Source organism: Neomonachus schauinslandi, chromosome 3, assembly GCF_002201575.2.
Source record: "Neomonachus schauinslandi chromosome 3, ASM220157v2, whole genome shotgun sequence".
In the NCBI taxonomy this organism is placed as follows: domain Eukaryota; kingdom Metazoa; phylum Chordata; class Mammalia; order Carnivora; family Phocidae; genus Neomonachus; species Neomonachus schauinslandi.
In genome coordinates, this window is record NC_058405.1 from 178,826,690 (window position 1) to 178,847,836 (window position 21,147).

Below are 21,147 nucleotides of genomic sequence, written 5' to 3' on the forward strand. Positions count from 1 at the left end.
ATAGGGCAAGGTCTGGGGAAGGGCGAGGAGCTTCCCTGCATCTTAGTGCACCACTCACACAAATCCCCAGGTGCTCACTGACCCGGAAGCTCTCTGACCCTGTCCTTTGGATTTTTATGGAGGCTTCATTACAAACACATAGTCAATTAATTCATTTGGCCATTGGCCATTGATTCAGCCTCCAGCCCTTCTCCCCTCCCCAGAGGTCAGTGGGGGTGGAGCTGAAAGTTTCAGCCCTCCAATCACATGGTTGGGTCTCCTAGCAACCAGCCTCCATTCTGTAGTCATCAAGGCTCCCAGGTGTCTCTCTTTGGAGGATACCCTGGTCAGCCCTCCAGAGCTAGCCCTGGCTGGCAGTCCAGATTACTGCAGGTCTGCCTTCTGTGGAATATGCACATTTATGTAGGTGAGGGCTTGGAATTAGGTAGATGCCTTGTAACCTCAAGGGCTCCCTCCCATGACCCAGCCTCTCTGGATGCTTGCCTTGTTTGGCCAAAAGTTACTCCGTTAACGTAACACAAGAGACCTTTATAGCTCTCTATCACTTTGTAAATTCCAAGGGTTGGGGGAGCTCTGTGCCAGAAATGGGGATGAAAACCAAATACACATCTCTTATTATAAATCACAGTATTGGGGCACCTGGGTGGCTCAATTAAGCCTCTGACTTCATCTCAGGTCATGGTCTCAGGGTCCTGGGATTGAGCCCCGCGTGTGGCTCTGCACTTAGTGGGGAGTCAGCTTGTCCCTCTCCCTCTATGTAAACCCCCCTTATACTCTCTCTCAAATAAAATCTTAAAAAAAAAAATCACAGTATCACAGCAAATGTGATCTTTTATGACAGGTCTGCAATTTTTTGTGGCAGTCTCCATATCTTAAATTTATTTCAGTTTCCCTCAAATAAAGGAGTTTTTCTAAATTTTATCTTTTTGAAGACAAGGCCTATTGACTCATTGAAGAATATCGAAAGATAAAAGTTGAATTATATAACAGTAATAATTTGAGAAGAACTTTCCCCCAGTCCAGAGATTATCAACATGTTCTAGAAGCTACCAGAGTCAGGTCAGAATCTGGGTGCTGATGGGTAAGGAAGGGCTAAAGATGAGCTGGGAAGGTCAAGTGAAACAGAGAAGAAATATAGTCTAGGAACCTTGATTTTATGATTCCTCTATGCGATTCTTCCAAGTTCTCTATATCATTAATTTGAAACTTTACTATCTAATATACTGAAGAGGCATTCAGAAATGGGACCAGATACTTCAAAATTTAATGTGCCCAGTAAAATGTGACCAATTTCTATTTTGGAGGGACAGACTATCTGTAACACATAACAGGGCCACTCTACTAGGCGATATTAGAAAAGCAAACTCTTGGGGTGCCTGGGTGGCTTAGTCCATTGGGTGTCTGGCTCTTGATCTTTACAGCTCAGGTCTTGATCTCAGGGTCATGAGTTTGAGGACTGCACTGGGCTCCACGCTAGGTGTGGAGCCTACTTGCCGGGGCGGGGATAGGGAGGGAAGTAAAGCAAACTCTCCTGGTCTTTTCTGGAATGAGCACTGCTGGAGCCAAGAGCTCAGGGATTTAGTCTTGGCCCTGTATCCACTTTTAGGCTTCTTTTTTGGACTAATGCCCACTTGGTCCTACTTGCATATCTTTTAAGGATACTTACACAGGTTAGGTATTTGGCCAAGCTAGAATTCACGCTCTCCCTTTCATGATTACCTTAGTTGGGGAAAGGACGTATTTATCTCTGTACCCCGTAATGCCTGGTGTCCAGTAGGTACCCAAATGAATAAATGGAGTGTATAATTCTTGGATCACTGCTAACACTATTTCTATCTTAAACTATTAAAAATAATAGAATGGGACCAGAAAACCAGAAAATGAGTAAAACTGCCTCTAAAAGGCATTAATAACTATACTAGCATGTTCGCTAGAGTACAGGTAGTCTGTGTAAACCCTTCAAAATAAATTTCTGGCATTTACTCTTAATTAAGGAAAGCAATTACCCGCCCCCCTTCCTTTCTCTCTTGGCTAACCCAAGTACCCGTACTTAAATAGTTGCAAACAGCAAAGCTCAGCCCTCTTGACAAATAAGCATCACAAATGGCAACTTGTTGGAGGGTTGGATGTAAAGTTTTAATGTATAAAGAATGATGAGTCGAGCTCATGGGTCTTAAAAAATGTTTTTAAGTTTTGATACATATTTTAAAGCATTCTGATATTAGAAAATGACTCAAAACGTTAGGAAATTAGTAAAGCAAAAACAACAACAAACTAGGCAAACAAAAAGTGGTAACCTTGGAATTGTGAGCAGTTCTCCAAAAACAAAAGAAAACAAAAAATCTTGTCCTATCAGGAAACAAACACTCCGGCTGAGCGCCAAAAATGTAACGTGCGCTGTTCACTCCCAAGTTCAAAGTGTCTCAGGACCCAGCACCTTCCGTGTGCACTTGCTATAAAACCCTACTCTTGGCTGGGAACATTCTGAATCCTGCACCGAGGGAGGGAGCCACTGCTGATATGAGGGCTGGGATCGCCCCCTCACAGCCTCCTCTCCTCCTAGGCGGGGACTTGGAAGCTGAGAGGTGGTGAAGCAGGGAACAGTGTCTGATTGCCAGCGTTAGAGGAAAACAGGAGGACAAGGCCAGGGGCCGTGGGTTTTCTGCCGCGTGCCCGAGTGCAAAGGTTTAGTAGAAGAAGTTAAAAGTCTTTTTAAAAGGCTCTGTTTCTTTTGTTGTATTTTCAATCACAGAGAAATGGCATTTTTTTTTTTTTTACTACTCATAACACTTTATTTTTTACTTTGTACAAAATACAAAAATGCAAATCCAAAGAGTAAAGACCAGTAGTGACAGGCACACTGCACAACAGCAAACCTTGTCTAGCAAGACATTCGTTTTTTAGACTTTATTTTAGTGAATACATGCATTATAGAAAACGACAACAACAAAAACACTCAAAGAGGCTAGAGATTTCACTATTTCTACCCCCGAAATAATACTTACTATCAAGACTTTGGATGGGACCCAAACAAAAGAATTAAAAAGGCCAATAATATTTTTTTCATAAAAAAGTAAAAGCTACCATAAAATGTGTTGGTGCGTTTTTTGTTTTTTTTAATTTTTTTAAAAATTTTTTCCCCGTCACACTGATTCAATTTCTTCTGAAATGCCACACATGTAAACAAAACAAAACAAAACTCCTGAACTGGACAGTAAAAACTCAAGAGGGTTAGCTCAGTAGTTTAAAGGATTTTTTAGACATTTTGAAGCCTTTCTATTCATTTGTCAGTACAGTGTTCCAGCCATCCTGCCCTTTTCCCTTTGATATATGTCCCAGAACAGAAATGCTTGCATCATTGAGTCTCTGTTCCTAAGAACTAGTTTTGAAAAAGAAAGTAATGTACAAAAATATTTAACAGAACTATGAAAGATGTAGGAAAGGAGTCTTGTTTTCATTGCAAAGGAGCCTTTGCTTTGCATGGTTTCTCTTGTACACTCTTCAGGGTTTGTATATCTGCCCCATGAATAAGACAGCACCTACAGAATTAGAAGGAAACAAGGTGTAACTCTATAAAAAACATTTCTTAAAATAAGATAATAAAGTGTATTTAAGGGATAGTCTCTAGGCTGCGATTAACCTATTGTTCTCAAGCAGTACTATCCTATAGAACTTTCTGCAGTGATGGAAACACTCTATATTTTCATTGTCCAATATGGTAGCCACTAGTCACATGTGGCCATTGAGCCCTTGAAACATGGCTAGTCTGACTAAGAAACTGAATTTTAAGTTATATTCCATTTTAGTTATTAAAAGTTAAGGTTAAATAACCACGTGTGGCTTGAGGCTCCCATATTGGACTTTGGTGCAGAAGCACACAAATTACGACATTAAAGATACGGTGAGACAAAAGGTTAAGGAACAAGCTTGTGTTAGTTAGCTCTCCACAAAGACAATCTGACTTATTCTTCATAATTGTACTGAGCGGTAAGAACTACTGTTATCCACATTTTAAAGATGAAGCTAAAGGACAGAGCCAACTCTGAACCCATGACTTAGGGAGCCAAGATCTATCGAATTAACAATTCTCGGGCGGTAACAATAGAGGGGGCTTACAGAGGTTGAGGACATGTAATTTCTTATAAAATTTAACTACTGCATTTATAAAAATGTGGACAAAAAGATCAATAGCTGTCAAAATTCCCCAAAAGGGCTGCAGAGCTCTATGTTAAAAAGAAACAAACCAACAAACCTAAAATCAGTGTTTAAAAGATTCCATCACACTCTGTAAACACAGCCATGGTTTTCCTATCTCTTCCAGGTGGGCGGTTCTATTATTCAAAGTGTTGGCAATCGTTGACACAAGGGAGATGAATTAAGAGAAGCAAGGTTGGATTTAACTATGATTCCATATACCTTTCTGAATTCTAACAGCTAGCGAACAATGGAAGAGAAGAGCCGCTTACCTGTAGGATTATGTCGGATGAAAAATAGAAAAGGTCTGTCTACTATAAACCAGGGAGGTGATGACCTTGCAATTAGAATCGCAGCTACGGGAAGAAAAAGAAAATGTGTTGTACACTCAGCTTGAGGCCAGCAAGGATCCTCGATGCTGGAGTTAGAGGACACAATGCCCGTCCCATGGGCTGGCCAGGTTAGAACAGGCCCAATGGCCACCATTTACTGAACCCCTCTCATGGGCCAGGCCCTTTCCATTCCGTGTCTCATTCAGTCTACACAGGTACCATCTTCTTTAATAAATGTACTCACTCCGTAGGGTTTTTATGAGGATTCAATGACATAGAACGTATTATAAACTCTGAGAAAAGTGTTTGTCACTTAACAAACACCTAATGCACATTCACTCTTATTATTAGCTCTTTTTTATTCATACCATCTGCCTTGCTGATGAAGGCCCCTTGGTCCTTTTAGCCTAGTCAAATCCTTCCTGTATATCAAGGCCCAGCTTAGTTTTCAACCATTTTGTCTGTGCCATTTCCTCTGGTGGGTCCCCTCTGCATGGTAATGGAGACCTCTCACCTGGGACCCACCACCCCATGCTGCTGTTCAACCTAGCTGGCGCAGACGCTGGAGTCAGAAAGCAAACTTCCTTAGCCCACAGTCCTAGACATGCTCACTCTGCCATGCTTACTCACGGTGGCTTCAATTTCATAAGCCTGTGACACGGCCCTGCAGGAGGGTGGGTGCTGGGGATAAAACTGCACCGCTCTTGCCACAAGGGCCCAGTTCTCTTCCTCAAACCCTGGGAAGCACTAACGACTTAGGCTTGATGTCACAAAGGAACCATCTGCAGCTATGTTGAGGTAAAGCACTCAACCCAGGGTTATTGAAAAGCAATCAAGAGTTAGCAGGTCTTGTGGACTGAACTGTACCACCTCAAAATCCCTATGTTGAAGCCCTAACCCCCAAGGTGTTTAAGTTTGAATGAGGTCACGAAGGCGGGGCCCTGACCCAATAGGACTGGTGTCCTTATAAGAAGAGAGGGAGACACGAGGGATGTGTGTGCCCAGCGCAAAGGCCACGTGAGGACACAGGGAGAAAGCAGCCCTCGGCAAGCCACAGAGAAAGGCCTCAGGAGAAACCAGCCCTTGATCTTGGCCGCCCAGCCTCCAGAACTATGAGACATAAACTTCTCCTGCATAAGCGCCCCCTGACCCCATCTGTGGCCCCGCTATAATAGCAGCCCTGGTGACTGAGCCAGCAGAGCTGGCCTCCTGGGCGTGTGGCCTGGCAGTCACACTCACGAGAGCCCCACACTCGGTTCAGTGCTCTGCTGCCGCTGTCTTCAAATTCTTAATTAAGTGTTCAATGAGGGCTCCATCGCTACATTCTGCACAGCGCCCTGCAAATTATGGAGCCAGTCCCGATAGTAACACTAATTGGCACAATTAGTCAATAACTGGCAAAATTCAGCTCTCACAATTACCTAGAAGAGACCAAAAGCATCTGAAAAATTTGAAGCACTCGTATTCTAGGCTTTTGTTTTTAATGCTATTTTAAAGGATTACAAATTAAATGTTTATTCTAGAAAGGCCATAAAGTGTCTACTTGGAGCATAAATGGTACCTTTTAATGACCAGAAATATGTGACCCAGGTACAAGCAGAGCTGGGACATTCCCTTTATGAGTTCAGAGTTTGGCCAGATTTATCCACTCAGTCTCAGATGGATAATTAGGGGGTACGAAAACCAATCTAGGAGTGTTCTATTTTCTCCTTCGTTATTAAACCATGAGGAGAAAGCAGATGTGGATGTTCTACTTATCGAAGGAGGTGGCCCAGCAATCCTGCTATAATGCAACAGTTGCTCGCTCCTTCTTCACTTTGTCCCGGATAGACCTGACCTGCCTAGTTCCTACTGGTAGTTGCTATTATTTAGGGTTTCAATATGAAGATTGGGCTTTTCTGCCAAGAAGCAGCCAGAATATGCTTTAACCTTCTGAGGGCAGGCGTCAGCAAACCCCAGCCCTCGGGCCAAGTCTGAGGGGGTCAGATCCTGCTTTTATAAATAAAGCTTTATTGGCACACAGCCACACCCACTGGCCCCTATCAGCTATGCAGCTTTCCCGCTACAGGGGCGGAGCTGAGAAGCTGCAGTGGGGACAGTACCGCCCACAAAGCAGAAAATACACACTATCGAGCTCTTTACAGAGAAAGCTTACCGACTCTTGTCCTGGAATGTCTCGCACTGAGGGGCTTTCCTTAATGAAAGAGACTCTGAGCCTTGAGGAGGCAGGTCCTCACTCTGTCTAAATTCACCCCTGTCACCTGAGGGGCAACCCCACACACAGTGCTGAGCGGGGGTGAGGGGAACTGGGTTCGCTACCTATTGGCTGAGTGGCCGGGTGGGCGACAGCACGCTCATGCCCCTATACCGCAGCCCGTCCTGGCTCCTGACCCAGTTCTTACTTGTTGCTGCTGAAGCTTTGGTTCCATCTTCGCTGACTTCAATTTTTGCTTTCTGCAAGATGTGAGACACATGCAGGTTTTCTGACCCTGTTTCCAGAAAATGAAACAAACACAGCATTTGTTTGATACGCAGGCCATCCATTTGGCTGGGGAAGTAACTTCAAATCCATGGCAAATTCCAGTTCTTAAAAGGTGTCAGGAGAAGTGACCTCTTACAGTCTGGTGATTGAAGGCTGTAGGGTGACGGTCACCTGCCGTGAATTTCAGTCTCTGCTAAGCGAACTGCGATATCACTTCTGAGGAGGGATTCACCGACCCTGAACGTGTCAGTACCTCTATCAATTCAACTCTGATCACTCAGCATTGTATAAAAAAATAAAAAGAGCAGAGCTTTAAAAAGGAAGTCCAGTTTTCCAGAAGAAGCAAGGCAGTAATATTATTTGCAAAGGACAGCATATCAGATCCAGAAAGGCCATTTCAGATGGCCTTTACGGATGGGGGAAACTGAGGCCCAGAGGGTGAAGAAATCTGCCCTCAAGTCAAATAGCTGGTTAGTGGCTTTTCACAACAAAAGCCAGTCATCTCAAGGCCGTATTAGTGAGAAGACTGTTGAATGTAAGAAGGATTTAGAACAAGACTCAGAATGGCAATTGTGCCTCCTGGAACCTTCTAGTGAATTCACTTCCCTTCTCAGCAAAGCCTTATCACTCCAGCAATACCCACTGGCCACGGCATTGGAGGAGAATGCAAACAGAAGTTAATGATAGCCTTGAGGGACATAGGTCTGGAAGCAAAGGGGGAAAAGTGGACTTTCAACAGCACAGATGCTGGGCTCTAATATGACCAATGGGGAATGAGAGGAATGTCTGTAGGCTGCAAGTCACTGGAAGGTAAAGCATAAGATCTCAGGAGAATTTCAGGCACCTGGTCCTCCTTCCGAGCACCTGTGAACTCCCTGTGGCCGCGGTGTAGGAGGTGGGCCACAGAAGAGAACCTCGGAGGGAAACGTGCAGGTTGAAACAACGCTCTCTAACGTCACTGGGCCGAGGAATCCTGCTAAAGTGATTCTGATTCAGTAGGTCTGGGTGAGACCCAAGATTGTGCCCTTCAAACAAGCTCCCAGGTGATGCTCAGGCTGCTGGACTGGGGATGAGTTTGGTTATCCAAGAATGAAAGAGCGTCAGAATATCCCTACAGCTGCAAGTTCACCAGGCATGTTGTGTGTAGCCCAAGGACGGGAACACAGGTATTTACCTGCAGGCCATCGAGGTCAGCAATAAACTTCAAGGGGAAAAACACAAAACGAGTACAAATAATGTTTAAGCCATGACTTTTCTTTGGAAGGAGGTTGCTGTGCTCCAAATTAAAAGGACCAAGAACTGAGTTATATTCACTAGGAACATAACTCTAGGAAAAGGTACATATATTGGCAAATGAAGCAATAGGATACCAGCTGCATCCTAGATGCTTTGGCAAAGAAAGGTTCCAGTCAGAGCCCTCTGAATTTACACTATTTTGGACTAACGGGCATTAAATGCCAAAATACGTATCTGGATATGGTGCATGCCTATTGCTTGATGGAAGCAAGTGTCTGAGAGTTTAAAAATCTTGATTCTTCAAACACAGGGGAATAGTTTGCGTTTGAAAAAGAAAGACTACTTAGGAGCTAAATTCGTAAGTAATAAAGACGATACACGAAGGTCTTCTTTAACTGTAGAGTCACTTGGGCCTCATATGAAATGTACATGTGAAACATAGGGATGAATGATTTCTGCTAATTTAGATGATTGAGGATGAACAGCATCATTTGGTGATAAATCAGATTAAATCTTGGAGAGTTTCAGGGCGGCAGACTCCTAATTTTGATCTTTTCTTTCACTTTTTTTTTAATTTTAAAGACTGATTTATTTATTTGAGAGAGAGAAAGAGAGAGCAGGGGGAGGGGCAGAGGGGGAGAGAGAGAGACAGAGCGAGCGATAATCTTAAATAGAATCCCCACTAAGTGCAGTGCCTGACGTGGGGCTCGATCCCACGACCCTGAGATCATGACCTGAGTCGAAATCAAGAGCTGGACGCTTGATGGACTGAGCCACCCAAGCACCCCTGATCTTTTCTTTCTGAACAAATCAGAGACCCAGTTTGTAACACAGTCTTCAAGTTTAAGACAAAGTTTTAAATTGAACATACTTGTTATTTTTGCAAAATTTGCTTTTGATGGATCAAACATCTCAGTGATGCCAAGAGCTTTCAGAGGCTCCTTCAGGTCTGTTTGTGCTACGGCTGTGAACCTAGCAGGAAAGGAGAAGATAAGGGAAAATCATTATACCATAAACAATGTAAAATAAGATAATCAGTGCCGGTGGGGAAGTGTTGATAAACTGATTCCTTTTTAAGTATGCTCTGAACACCAATCTACATTGTATCTGAAATTGTAGTTCCAAGATCTAAGTAGAGAACAACTCATCTCTCAAACACTTAGCTGGCAAAATGAGCAGTACACTGTCGCAGCAAACAAGGGTGGCCTCACCCTCATGTGCTAGAGGCCCCCCCCTTTCCAATTCTTAGGGAGATCTGCAGAAACACTTTCCCTCACGCGGATGGGGGGGTATCTGGAACAGTGACTGGAATATCTACAGTTCTTCCCCATTTCTAACCAACCAAACATCGTGGTGGCTGCCACATTGGGGATGGTCAAAAGAGAGGAGACACATTCCTGCTCCTTCTTGTTGGGATTTTGAAAGCATTTTACTATGAAAGTGGGAACCAACATTAGAAATTGGTGACAATGCACTCATTCTATCTGGGTGTCACAAGAGTTTCTTGGATCCTTGTGACCTGTCTGGCCTTAGAACCACACTTACGTAAACGTCAGCTATTAAACCTATCATCAGAGGATGTTTTACCAGGCTTTCTCCCACTTGGTGGAAGAGGGATCAGGGTAGTGAGCAGATCTTCCTCACAGATGGGCTCTGGTGATAATTTTACTGTTATAATTGTGCTTTACTTATAATGTCAACCTACCATCTTGTTCATTTATATCAAGCCCTGCCTACATGAAAGCTCACTTCACAATAAAAAAAATCTTGGGAAGATACTAATACTTACTATGAATGGACTCGTCGGATTATGCTTAACTTAGTGACTGGAGAATTAAGAGCTATTAGAACTGGAAGGTATCTTTCCCACCCTGAGATGCGGCTGGTTAAAAGCTCTGGATCCTGGCAACACGATCACAGACAGGGGACGTTTACTGCCTCTTTCACGGGTCTGGGTATAAAGCATTCTCTGACCTGTTAGAAATTTAGGATTCAGGCAGAATTTGGGATTATTTTCCCCTTGGTTTCAAGTCGTAACAGTTCAAATTCCACCAACATTATACTTTTAGGGTGCAATAAAGAACTGCCATAGTATGATACTAATGTAAGAATTCTGCCTGGATGGTTTCAAAATATTTCCTTACCACCTAGCTTTTGGACCTTGGTCTTCAGGAACTTCCAGCTAAAACTTAAGAAGACGAAAATGAAACTCCTTATCAAAATACCAGAAACATGACTAACCTTTACTATACAGTTATACGTGTGTTTTTCAGTCTTTTGAAGAAAATTAAATATGTTAAAAGCCCTCAAAATGGTACAAGGAGCTTGAGGTCTTGTGGAGACTCAGAGGCCAGGCCTTCTTTCCTTCCATCCCCATTATCATTCTCCTGCCGCATGAGAGGCACAGGAATTGGGGGGTGGGGGGGAAGCTTCTACAAAAGCAGAGCCTTGTATACCCACCATGCAATTTCTGGAAAGTAAATCAGCTTTAGGATTTAGGCTGTGCCTTTCCTAGCCTCACGCTGTCCGGTATTGCTACCAGGGACTGAGCACTCCCATTATTTTCTCTTCAGGGAGAGGGACCACTTACTTGGGCAAGATGACCTGTACTCTCTTGGGCACCATGGTGCTCATCCAGCTGTCTATGGTCTTGGTGCTGATGTGAGGGATGATGGCCGACAACGGGGTGGAGCTCTCGGTCGGCAAGGCAATCAGCATGCTGATGCTTTCCCCGTGATAGGGCAGTTCAATGAAGTTGTACCATAAATCGTTGGGGGTGCTTGTAGACCCTAAAGAAATCAGAGGCAGGTTCAGTGTATCCCTGATGACTTCTAGAAGTGGCATGAGTGTTCGCTGATCACATGGGTAGCTTCAGAGGGAAGAGGGCGATTCAGTTTAAAAACTTTTTTCCAAATATAGTTTCCTTAGGAGGATAAAGAGACATTTCTTCTTCCCCTGGTAAAGAATTATCTTTCTTCAATTTTGACATGTCTTAACAGAATGCCTTTGGGCGTCACTAAAATAACATTAATTCTGTTGAGCTGAATTGAACTAGATCATGAGGCATTTAGAATACAGGGCTTTGCAAGAAGCTGACCCTTATCATGTGAATAAAGGAATGAATTTGAACTGCCTGATAATGGTTCTTTTGGCTGAGCCTATGTGAGCATGTGAAGAGAAAGGAGAAAGGGATGAACAGCTCCATTGTTTAGGTCCCCCGCCAACCACTTCAACACATTTAGAAGCTACTGTGCCCCATGAGGTAGTACAAGCAGTCCTATTTCACAGCTGGGGAGGCTACAATTAGAGAAATTAAGTAACTTGCCAAGGGACACGTGGGCTAAGAAGTGGAACGCCAGGACTTGGACTCAATATGTCTAATGCCAACGATGACCTTCCTTCTCCACTATCCCGACTCCCTACTCACTCTTCACCCATTCCAGTAACTGTCCTTACGGCTTTTAGATACCTTATGATATTTATACTTACTAATGAAAACCTGAAAACAATTTAGACCAGCACTTCTCAAAATGGCGGTCGTCTGGAGAACACACAACCTGTATGTCACCCAGTAGACAAAGAGATTCCATATCCCAGTAAGTTTAGGAAGCACTGGACTGATTCTTCTTGCAGCTTCCTAATATATAGCAGTGCTGTAAAGGCTCTGAGATGTTCTGAAGGAGAGCTGTTTAGCTATCCCCAGGTTTCCTGAACTCATTTGCTCCTAGAACCCTTTTATTCCATGTAAAACATTCAAAACATTCAGCAGCTGAGCAGCACAACTGTGTGCTACTGGTGAGATCTGGTGCTGGTGTGTTCATGAAGGCCCCAGCCGGAGGCCCAGCTCAGGGGTACGGGGCCCACGGAGGCCCCTGACTCCCCGGGGAAGAGTCTTCCATGGAGTGTGCCTTAGGATCCGGTCAAACCTTTACATTAGCCATGTAATGAGAGACTTATTAAAACTAACTATGTGAATGGAAAGCCAGCATTTCTAGATTTCTGGCGGATCTCTGAAATGGTTTATTAAGCACTTCAGACTTTTTAAGAACACGGTGACCTTGGTGAGGCACTTAACCTCTGTGTGCCTCTTACTATGGAGAGTGGAGACATCAGGGACATTAAAAGTACGCCCCTCACAGGGTCGCTGTGATGATTAAATGAGAAATAATATGTAAGGCGCTTAACAGGGCCTGGCCTCCTCCACCTCCTTTCCCTGCTCTAGATGACCTAGAAGAATAATGCATTTAAGAAAAAGAGAAAAGAGAAAGCGAGTTTCTCTCATGGTTTTCACTGTCTTTTCTCCGGGGACGACCTCTGCCAGTCACCGCGTGTGAGACAGGGAACTTCAATAAGCCAGTTCTCCACGGGTGGGGGGTTGGGGGGGGAGGGAAAAAGAGAGAGAGACGGCGAACTTTCTTTGTCTTTGTTACATAACGAACACTTTTAGCTATAAAATATGATAAAGAATAGCAACGCTATTAGAATATGTGACATGACAGGATGACATTTGAGTTTCTCCTTCAGGAAGCAAACTGTGGGCAATTTGGGGGGTGCTCAGTATATCCCGTTCCCATCTGCTGCATTTGCCTGAGGGGCTGCTCAGTAACCCTGAGCGGCCCAGCCTGGCTCCGGATGCCTAGGAACTGTCACTCAAGGTCGCTTCTGTCCCGGGGCTGCCTGAGAATCAAAGATGGGACTCTTTAACTTTCCTTTTACCTTGTGTAATAAAATGGCCTCGGCAGAAACTGGAAAATCAATGGGAGAGTCAGAAAAAACACCACTTCCTAATGAGCCCTTTAATCTTCAAAGAAAATAGGAGGCCCTGACTCTGGCAGAGCTGTTCTAGAAACTGTGCAGTTTGGGAAGCAGTTAATAAGTGATTGCTCCAGGGCATGAAATAAGGACCTGGAGGCATCTGTTAACCACTTCTAGAAACATTTACTGTTGTGATAAGAAGAATCGGGGGTCATGAATAATGAAAAATTACGAGCTGGGGTGTGTTTTCCAGTGGGGGAGACAGCTTCTACCTCCACCAGTGAATCCAGCCTCCACTGGATACATCTTTTTTTTTTTTTTAAGATTTTTATTTATTTGAGAGAGAGAGAGAGAGATCACGAGCAGGGGAGAGGGGCAGAGAGAGAAGCAGACTCCCCGCTGAGCCGGGAGCCCGATGTGGGGCTCAATCCCAGGACCCTGGGGTCATGGCCTGAGCTGAAGGCAGCCGCTTAACCGACTGAGCCACCCAGGCGCCCTCCACTGGATACACCACTAACTGATCAGTAATATGAATAACCGCTAAGTATTTTGTACCTACTCACATCCGCCCAGTGATTCGTTTCTCCCTGGCCCCACTTCTGCTTCTGATCACAGGAGCTGATGGCAAATGTTGGCTAGGATGCCTCTGTACACACCCCCTCCTCTCCTAACCTGATCACTAAAGGGCTGCTCTCTCAGTGTCTTCTCACAGAGGACCAGGGCTGAGGTTAAACACACCAGATCTGGAGTTCTAGAATCTGGGTTCAAATCCTGCCTCTTCTGACACACTAGCTCTGGGTCTTGGGCAAGTGGCTTAACTCCAAGTCTTAGTTTCTTCGTCTATAAAATGGGATCACAGTGCCTGGCTTACAGGGTTGCTGTGAAAATTCAACGAGACTATACCCATAGTATAGTGCTCAGCACAGAGGCTTGCACACAGTAAAAACTTTTCATCTACTGATGGAAGAAGCCTTGCAAAATGCGTTTCTTCTTGAGTTGCTCGGTCACTGCTCGAACAGTTGAAACGCAGCCTCAATCCACCAAGAGAAACCACAGCTGCTGCAGTGGGCACAGCTCCAGGGCAGAATGAATCAAGCAAGGATGGGGATCTGGAGCCTTGTGTCAGAGCAGGGAGCCTGTCTTTGTCCCAGATACCTTTCCATTAAAAGGTCCCGCCCAGGTTCTCCACGCTTTAACATCTGGGAAGTAGACGGAGTGTTCTTTAATGAGGATTGATGCTGGAGTATAGAAAAATGTGAATGAAGCAGGATTCATTCATGCTGGAAACGAGGAAATAGATTAGAAGGGAAGAGAAATCTTTTCTCTTGGATGAATGGGGATCAACAAAACCTTTAATGAGAAGTAACAGGCAAAGAACCAAGTATCAAAAACATGAAGATTTAGAACTTTCTGTAAGTGGTACTTTGAGGGTGATCCAGATTTTTTTTTTTCTTCTTTTTTTTTTAAAGATTCTATTTATTTATTTGACAGAGAGAGACACAGCGAGAGAGGGAACACAAGCAGGGGGAGTGAGGGACTTGATCTCAGGACCCTGGGATCATGACCTAAGCCGAAGGCAGACGCTTAACGACTGAGCCACCCAGGCGCCCTGATCCAGATTTTCTGGAAAGCCCCCTAAAGACTCTGATCCCTTCTTTAAATTCTACAAGGGAGGAAGTAACTAGGCTCATTGAAATGTTAAGAACTCTTCTTGGCCCCTAAAATCAAAGAGAATATTTTAAATATTGAACATCAGGAAAACTTTATAGATGAAAATCCCTCCAATTACCTTCTACTACAAGTAGCTTTATGGATTTCCTGGGCTCTTGGGGAATTGTTTCAGCTATACTTCAGAAGAAATTGAAATACAGATTTGAAAACAAAAACCAGATCCAGTGCATGTAGTGGTGGTCCATATTCTAGCTGAAATGCAAAGTGGGGCTGGGGAGAGCTGATGGGGAAGGTGTAGTTTAAGCAACTGGGTGAGGATAGGTGTCATTTGTTGAGCTAAGGAACATGGCAGGAGAACCAGATGGGTGAGGACAATAATATATTTCATCTATGGAACTAAAACTTAATAGACAACCAAGTAGAGAGGTAATTTGGATAGGCAGGTATGAGTTGGAAGCTCAGAGGAGAGTGGAAGCTTGAATATACTGTATATTCATATATATATTTATATATACACACATATATACATATATTTGGAATTTTTTGTGGTCTTCTTTCAAAATAAAGTCTTTTATGCCTAAACTCATAACCAAAAAATCAAAAAAATTATAACAACTTTGGACTCAGCAATTCCTATCCAATGAAAGTACCTTTATAAATTCTGAGTTTCTAAAGATTTATGTACAAGAATGCTCGCTGAAGTGTTTATTACAGGAAAAATGTAATAATATATATATTATTATATATAATAATATCCATAGAATATTATAATACATTTATGCCATGGAATGTTATACAGCTGATAAAAGGATGAAATAAATCCATATGAATTAACAAAGTTTTCCACGATATACTATCTAATGTATAAAGCAGATTACAGAATAGAAATTACAGGGCAATCCTATGTATGCAAAAAAGTTTCACAGGCATATTTTCTATATTCATAGAAAAGGTCTCAAATTATATACCTACTGCTAAATAGGGGTTCTTATGCTGGGAAATGGAGTTATAGGAGAACATTTACTTTCTGCCTCATTACAATGTTTTATTTGTAGATTTTGCAATGGGCATGAAATACATTTCTGGGCGCCTGGGTGGCTCAGTTGGTTGGGCATCTGCCTTTGGCTCAGGTTGTGATCTCAGGGTCCTGGGATCGAGCCCCGCATCGGGCTCCCTGCTCCTTGGGGAGCCTGCTTCTCCCTCTGCCTCTGACTCTGTCTCTCTCTCTTTCTCTGTCTCTCATGAATAAAAAAATCTTAAAAAAAAAAAAAAAGAAATACACTTCTTCTAAAAAAAAAAAAGGTTTCAAGTCCTTTTTTTTTTAGTTAATTAGAAGAATTTCTATCCTCAAAGTGCTTCTAGTTTATGGGACATAGTCAGAAGGGTTTTCCCCTCCTCTTTCATTTTCCACCCTCTCTTCTTAACGTTTCTAAGTGAATCTTCTCCGAGGTCTTGATGGCATCTTGGGGGGGATGTTCCGAAAGACAGATACATGGAATAGCAATGCTTCTACAAAGGGGCTGAGGGGTCGTGGTGAGGCCCAGAACACCTGCGATGGGGGGTGGGGGAGTGGGTTGGGTGCTGCAGAGGTCGTGTGAGTGGGCCGGGCGGCCTCTGAGCTCAGTGGCAATGGCCCATCTCTGAGCGCTGGCTGGTCGTGCTGGCCAGACTAGCGACAGGCAGCAAGGGGGTGACCAGCTAAGCAGTCTGTGGTCACGAAAACAAACAGCGACAGGCAGCAAGGGGGTGACCAGCTAAGCAGTCTGTGGTCACGAAAACAAACAGCTGCTATGCTGTCCTCACAGATGCAGCAAGACAGATCCGCCCCGTCTCACTGTGAGAAGCTGCTGTGCTGGCCCAAGAGGGAAGCCAGGGAACGTGGGACCCCCGTGAGCTCTGTGGCACGGCCCAGGAAGAGAACGGGCTCCAATTCCCAGTTAGTCAGTAAACCCCCGTGAAAGGCGCAGGGAGGAGGGCAAGGAGGACGGTGGCTGTCCACTGTGTTTACTGTGAGGGAACGAGAACAGTGGAGAGCTGGGGTTTCCTTCTGTTCTGAATTCAGTGCAGACCAGGAAGGGTCCGATAGGAAGAGACAGGATCACTGGGTCACTGAAAAGGAGTTCAATGACGAGAGTTCTTATAAAGCATGGGTAGGGAACAGAGAAGCCATTCGGGAGAGTACCTTGGGCTACAAACATCACCAAATGTAGGCTGGGAGGGGGGGAGGGCGGCATGGTGACCCAGAGAGAAAGTGCTCTTGGCCACACCTGCTCAGGAGTGGAGACCTTTCTCGCAGGGGTGCGGCAGCCCTGGGGACCGCAGGGAGGGCGTGGAAGTCAATGCCCCAAACCCTCTCCTCCCGCAGTCCTATCACCTGCTAGTTCACCCCACAGCCAACTCAACGGGACGCAGGGGAGCCCCGACGCAGCCTCCGGGGGCCTCAGAACAGGGGGGAAGAGGATGGAGAAGGGAGGGCGTGACTCAGTGAAGATGGAGGGAAGGCATCCAGCTTACTGTAGTTCTATGCAGTTAGAATCCTTGACAACGAGAATGCGTTTGTGCATTACCTTCTGTAACACACACACATACATTCTTAGACAAACCGGTTCTTAATGGAAAAGCTACCCGGATATGGAACTCTCTCTCTAGGAACATACTCTATAATCCAGAAAAGATGTTCCATTCCTGTAAAAACAAACATATTCGTGTTTCATAGGAACGTCTACAGGATCCTTGTGTTTTAATCTTTCACTACTGACATTTATTTTCCAGCAACAGAAACATACAATCATTGAAGGCCCTTCACTTTAGTTGTTTTATTAGAACAGAGAATGTGTATAAAGATTGACCTCAAATGAAAGGGCTTTGCTTCAGATACGAGCTGGTGGCTTTGCTGGCATTCCAGTGAGGTCTTCCTGGCAACACAAGTGGGGAGTAGGGAGGGCTGGGCTACCATGGGAAAGAGGGATGACTTTTGGGCAAAAGGAGCCTTTTATTATTCTCAGTTGCTGAGCACGTTACCTTTCTGCAGGGCTTTTAAATACATATTATCTCGTAAAGAAACATTTGAGGGAATGACAAAATTTTACCTAGAAGCTTGATGAACGAGAAGCAAGAAGGAACGTGACTTGGTTTATTGCAGCCCTGGCCTGAGCCATTCCTTCGCTTAGAGAATCACGCAGCTGGTGAAACACTGAGCAGAGCAGCGCTGAGCTCACAGAGACTGAATATGCCAAGGTAGTACTCGGGGCCCATGTGTCTAGGTACAGATCGGAGACACAAAGGCTAACTCACAGAGGAAAAGCATCAGTTTAAATTGCATGACAGCTGCTTTGGTGAAACCAGGCTTAAAAAAAGAATCACCAGGCTTCGTTTATCAATACTGTGGCAACGAAGGCAGGGGTTGGTCATTGTTTTCTGGATTGTAAAATTGACACATGCTTGTTTCAAAAATTTGCAGATTCAAATAAAGAAAAACAGTCCCTTGAAATACTACCACCATTCACATTTTATTGAACATCCTCCAAGACGTGTCTCCACAGATGGAGGAATATATAGAAAGTATTTTACGTAAATGAGATGAACCAGCATCTGCTGTTCTAGAACTTGTTTTCTGAAGTCAACCTTATACTGTATCACTTCTCTACTTATATAAATCTAAATCTTTTTTTTTTTTAAAGATTTTATTTATTTATTTGAGAGAGAGAATGAGAGGGGGGAGGGTCAGAGGGAGAAGCAGGCTCCCTGCCGAGCAGGGAGCCCGACGCGGGACTCGATCCCGGGACTCCAGGATCACGAGCTGAGCCGAAGGCAGCCGCTTAACGACTGCGCCACCCAGGCGCCCTACGTAAATCTAAATCTATTTATCCCATATGTTCCACTATACATACGTATCTGGCTTTGATTTATTGGCTAGGGTGAGATGATCTTCAGAGTTTACAATCCTTGGTGTGGGATCACTACACTGGCTCCTAGGACGTCCCCCTTCGCACAGCTCCTTCCACCCACTGTGATCGGGGCCCACCTCCCCGCCCCCCCAACCAGAGCCATGACTGGGCTTTGTCGATCTTCGTAAGGTTTGTGACTCTGGTGAGTGGAAAAGAATCAGATGTTTACTTTTATGATGACCTGATAATGCTTTCATAGGCTTAAGGCCTATTTATATTTCATATTTTGTGAGCTGTCCTCGCTCTTTAAATTTTCCGCCTAAAAGCCTATATGCTATATATTAATACATAACCTCTGTAAAGAATACAAAACTTTACCATGGACTTTAAAACAATCCTGCCCTCCGTTCCCCTGCCCTTTTTAAAAAAATCAAAGTCAGATCTGCTCTTGGATGAAGTGAAAGCGCTGGTGGGGCGTGGCCACGCGGACACTTACCGCATCGGAACACGGAGAGCTGGGCAAGCATGGGTACTTGATAGGACTTCCCATCGGCTGCCACAAACGTACGTTTCTTTGTGTTCTCGGGTTGGAACCGTGATTTCCACAAACCCTTAAAATACACGGCATTCACCAGGACCAGTCTGGTGAGCGCACCATCGATGAGATCTGGGGAGAGCAGGTTGTCGATCATACCTGGAAGGTCACAGAACAGGCAAGGGAAAAACTCAGGATTGGCAGTCCATCTGAGGGCAAAAGGCAGTGCTGTAGCATGGACAGTGAAAAAAATCAAAGGAATTTTTAAAAGACTTTTTTTTTTTAAAGATTTTATTTATTCATTTGTCAGAGAGAGAGAGAGAGCACAAGCAGGGGGAGCGGGAGAGGGAGAAGCAGGCTCCCCGCTGAGCAAGGAGCCCGATGCGGGACCGATCCCAAGACTCCAGGATCATGACCTGAGCCAAAGTTAGTTGCTTAACCAACTGAGCCACCCAGCGCCCTTAAAAGACTTTAAAAAGGAACTGTTTACAACACCCTTTTGGTACTTTCTCATTTTTTTCCCTCACTAAAAATGAAAACTGAAAAATTAAAGCTAAAATCACTGAATCCGAAAAGTCTTTAGAGATCCTCTATTTGAGGATCAAGAAATTCTTTTATAACTGGGGCACCTAGGTGGCGCAGTTGATTAACCATCTGCCTTTGGCTCAGGTCATGATCTCCGGGTCGGGGATCAAGCCACACATCTGGCTCCCTGCTCAGCAGGAAGTCTGCTTCTCCCTCTGCCGCCCCCCCCCCCCCGCGCTTGTGCTCTCTCTCTCTCAAATAAAATTTTTTTAAAAAAGAAATTTTATAATTAATTCCCTATGAACCCCATGTTTTAGAAAATTCTACTCATCTAAATAAGCTGTACTTAATTAATGATGAATTTCCCTATCTTTGCGAATAATTGACACGTGCAACTGCCAAGGAGGGTTTGCCACCAGCACAAGACATGCATTTGCTCTTTCAACCATGGGGTGGACTTAATCCCAGTCAAAAATGAAGCTCTTTGGCCTGTGCAATTTTACCAAGGATAAATGTTTAATTTCTCTGAAGGTTTTAGAAATGTTGGGCATTCATTTGGAATCCCTGGTACCACAAGGCCTCAAAGCTACTTAGGGAAGGGCTAGAATGAAAAATTAGTGTCTATGTTTATGAGTTAGGGATCGAGTGAGGTGGTAATATTACAGAGATAAAAAGAAATGGGGTCTGTCCTGGAAGACCTCCCGACTTTGAAGGGAAATTCGCTCCACAAAATGTCAAGGACCATCCATCTTGTTTGTCAGGAGTGAAGGAGCAAACAACTGTGATAGTTTCAGAATGTTCTTTGAGGCCACAAAGACCCTTTTCTCAAATGCTATCTGTGCTTGAAGGCTTGGGTTTTCATTAAGCCTCCTTTTGCTCAGTCTTTGAAGATTCAGCTGTGTATGTGTTTATGACGGATTACTGATACCCAAAGCGATTAAAAATTAGTTTACTAATTAGTTTACAACTAAAAATTAGTTTACTGTAGCTTTTGGCCCCAGCATTAAAAAAAAAAAATGTAGTGCCGTAATATAAATGCAAGTTACAATTCTTTAAATGGTTAGAGTAAAATCAATAGTTTCTGAAGAAGCAAGAATGTCTAATTCAGGTGAGAGAGCTTTAAGTCCTTTTAGATGATGTTCAAGAAGATTCAGATGTCCAACAAACGTTTGCATTAAATCATGGTCAAGAGGCACATCCAGAGGTTGCCCAGACCCCAGCGTCCTCAGTAAGAGCTTCATCACTACTCCTTACTCACACAAGAGGGCACCAACGCCACCATAAATCAGGACCTGAAGGAGAATCCCCAAGCTATAAATGGTCATCATTCTATGCAAGGGCAGCTTCTGTCCTGTGGGAGGAAGTTACAACTCTGTGCTCCAGCCCATAGCAAACTCCTTACAGTTGGCTCCTGGCAGTGAAGATGGTATCTTGCCTTTGCTAGAAACATCACCCAGTCCAACCCCTAGGTGCCTTTAAGACATAGCTCGGCTCTGTACCTATAATAAACCTCCTCAGACCCTCCTCCCA

At 44.1% G+C, this 21,147-nt stretch overlaps 1 protein-coding gene across 1 annotated transcript in view; it reads right to left on the bottom strand.

Moving 5' to 3' along the window:
* Positions 1-2,654: 2,654 nt before the first annotated feature.
* SERPINE2 (serpin family E member 2) overlaps positions 2,655-21,147 on the bottom strand; it is a 61,988-nt gene continuing 43,495 nt past the window's right edge. The window contains exons 4-9 of the mRNA XM_021682946.2: positions 19,054-19,251; positions 10,835-11,033; positions 9,116-9,216; positions 6,929-7,015; positions 4,467-4,550; positions 2,655-3,539 (exon numbers count right to left, since the gene is read on the bottom strand). Coding sequence (XP_021538621.1) covers positions 3,502-3,539; positions 4,467-4,550; positions 6,929-7,015; positions 9,116-9,216; positions 10,835-11,033; positions 19,054-19,251 — 707 coding nt within the window. The 3' untranslated portion in view covers positions 2,655-3,501. The remainder of the gene's footprint in view (positions 3,540-4,466; positions 4,551-6,928; positions 7,016-9,115; positions 9,217-10,834; positions 11,034-19,053; positions 19,252-21,147) is intronic.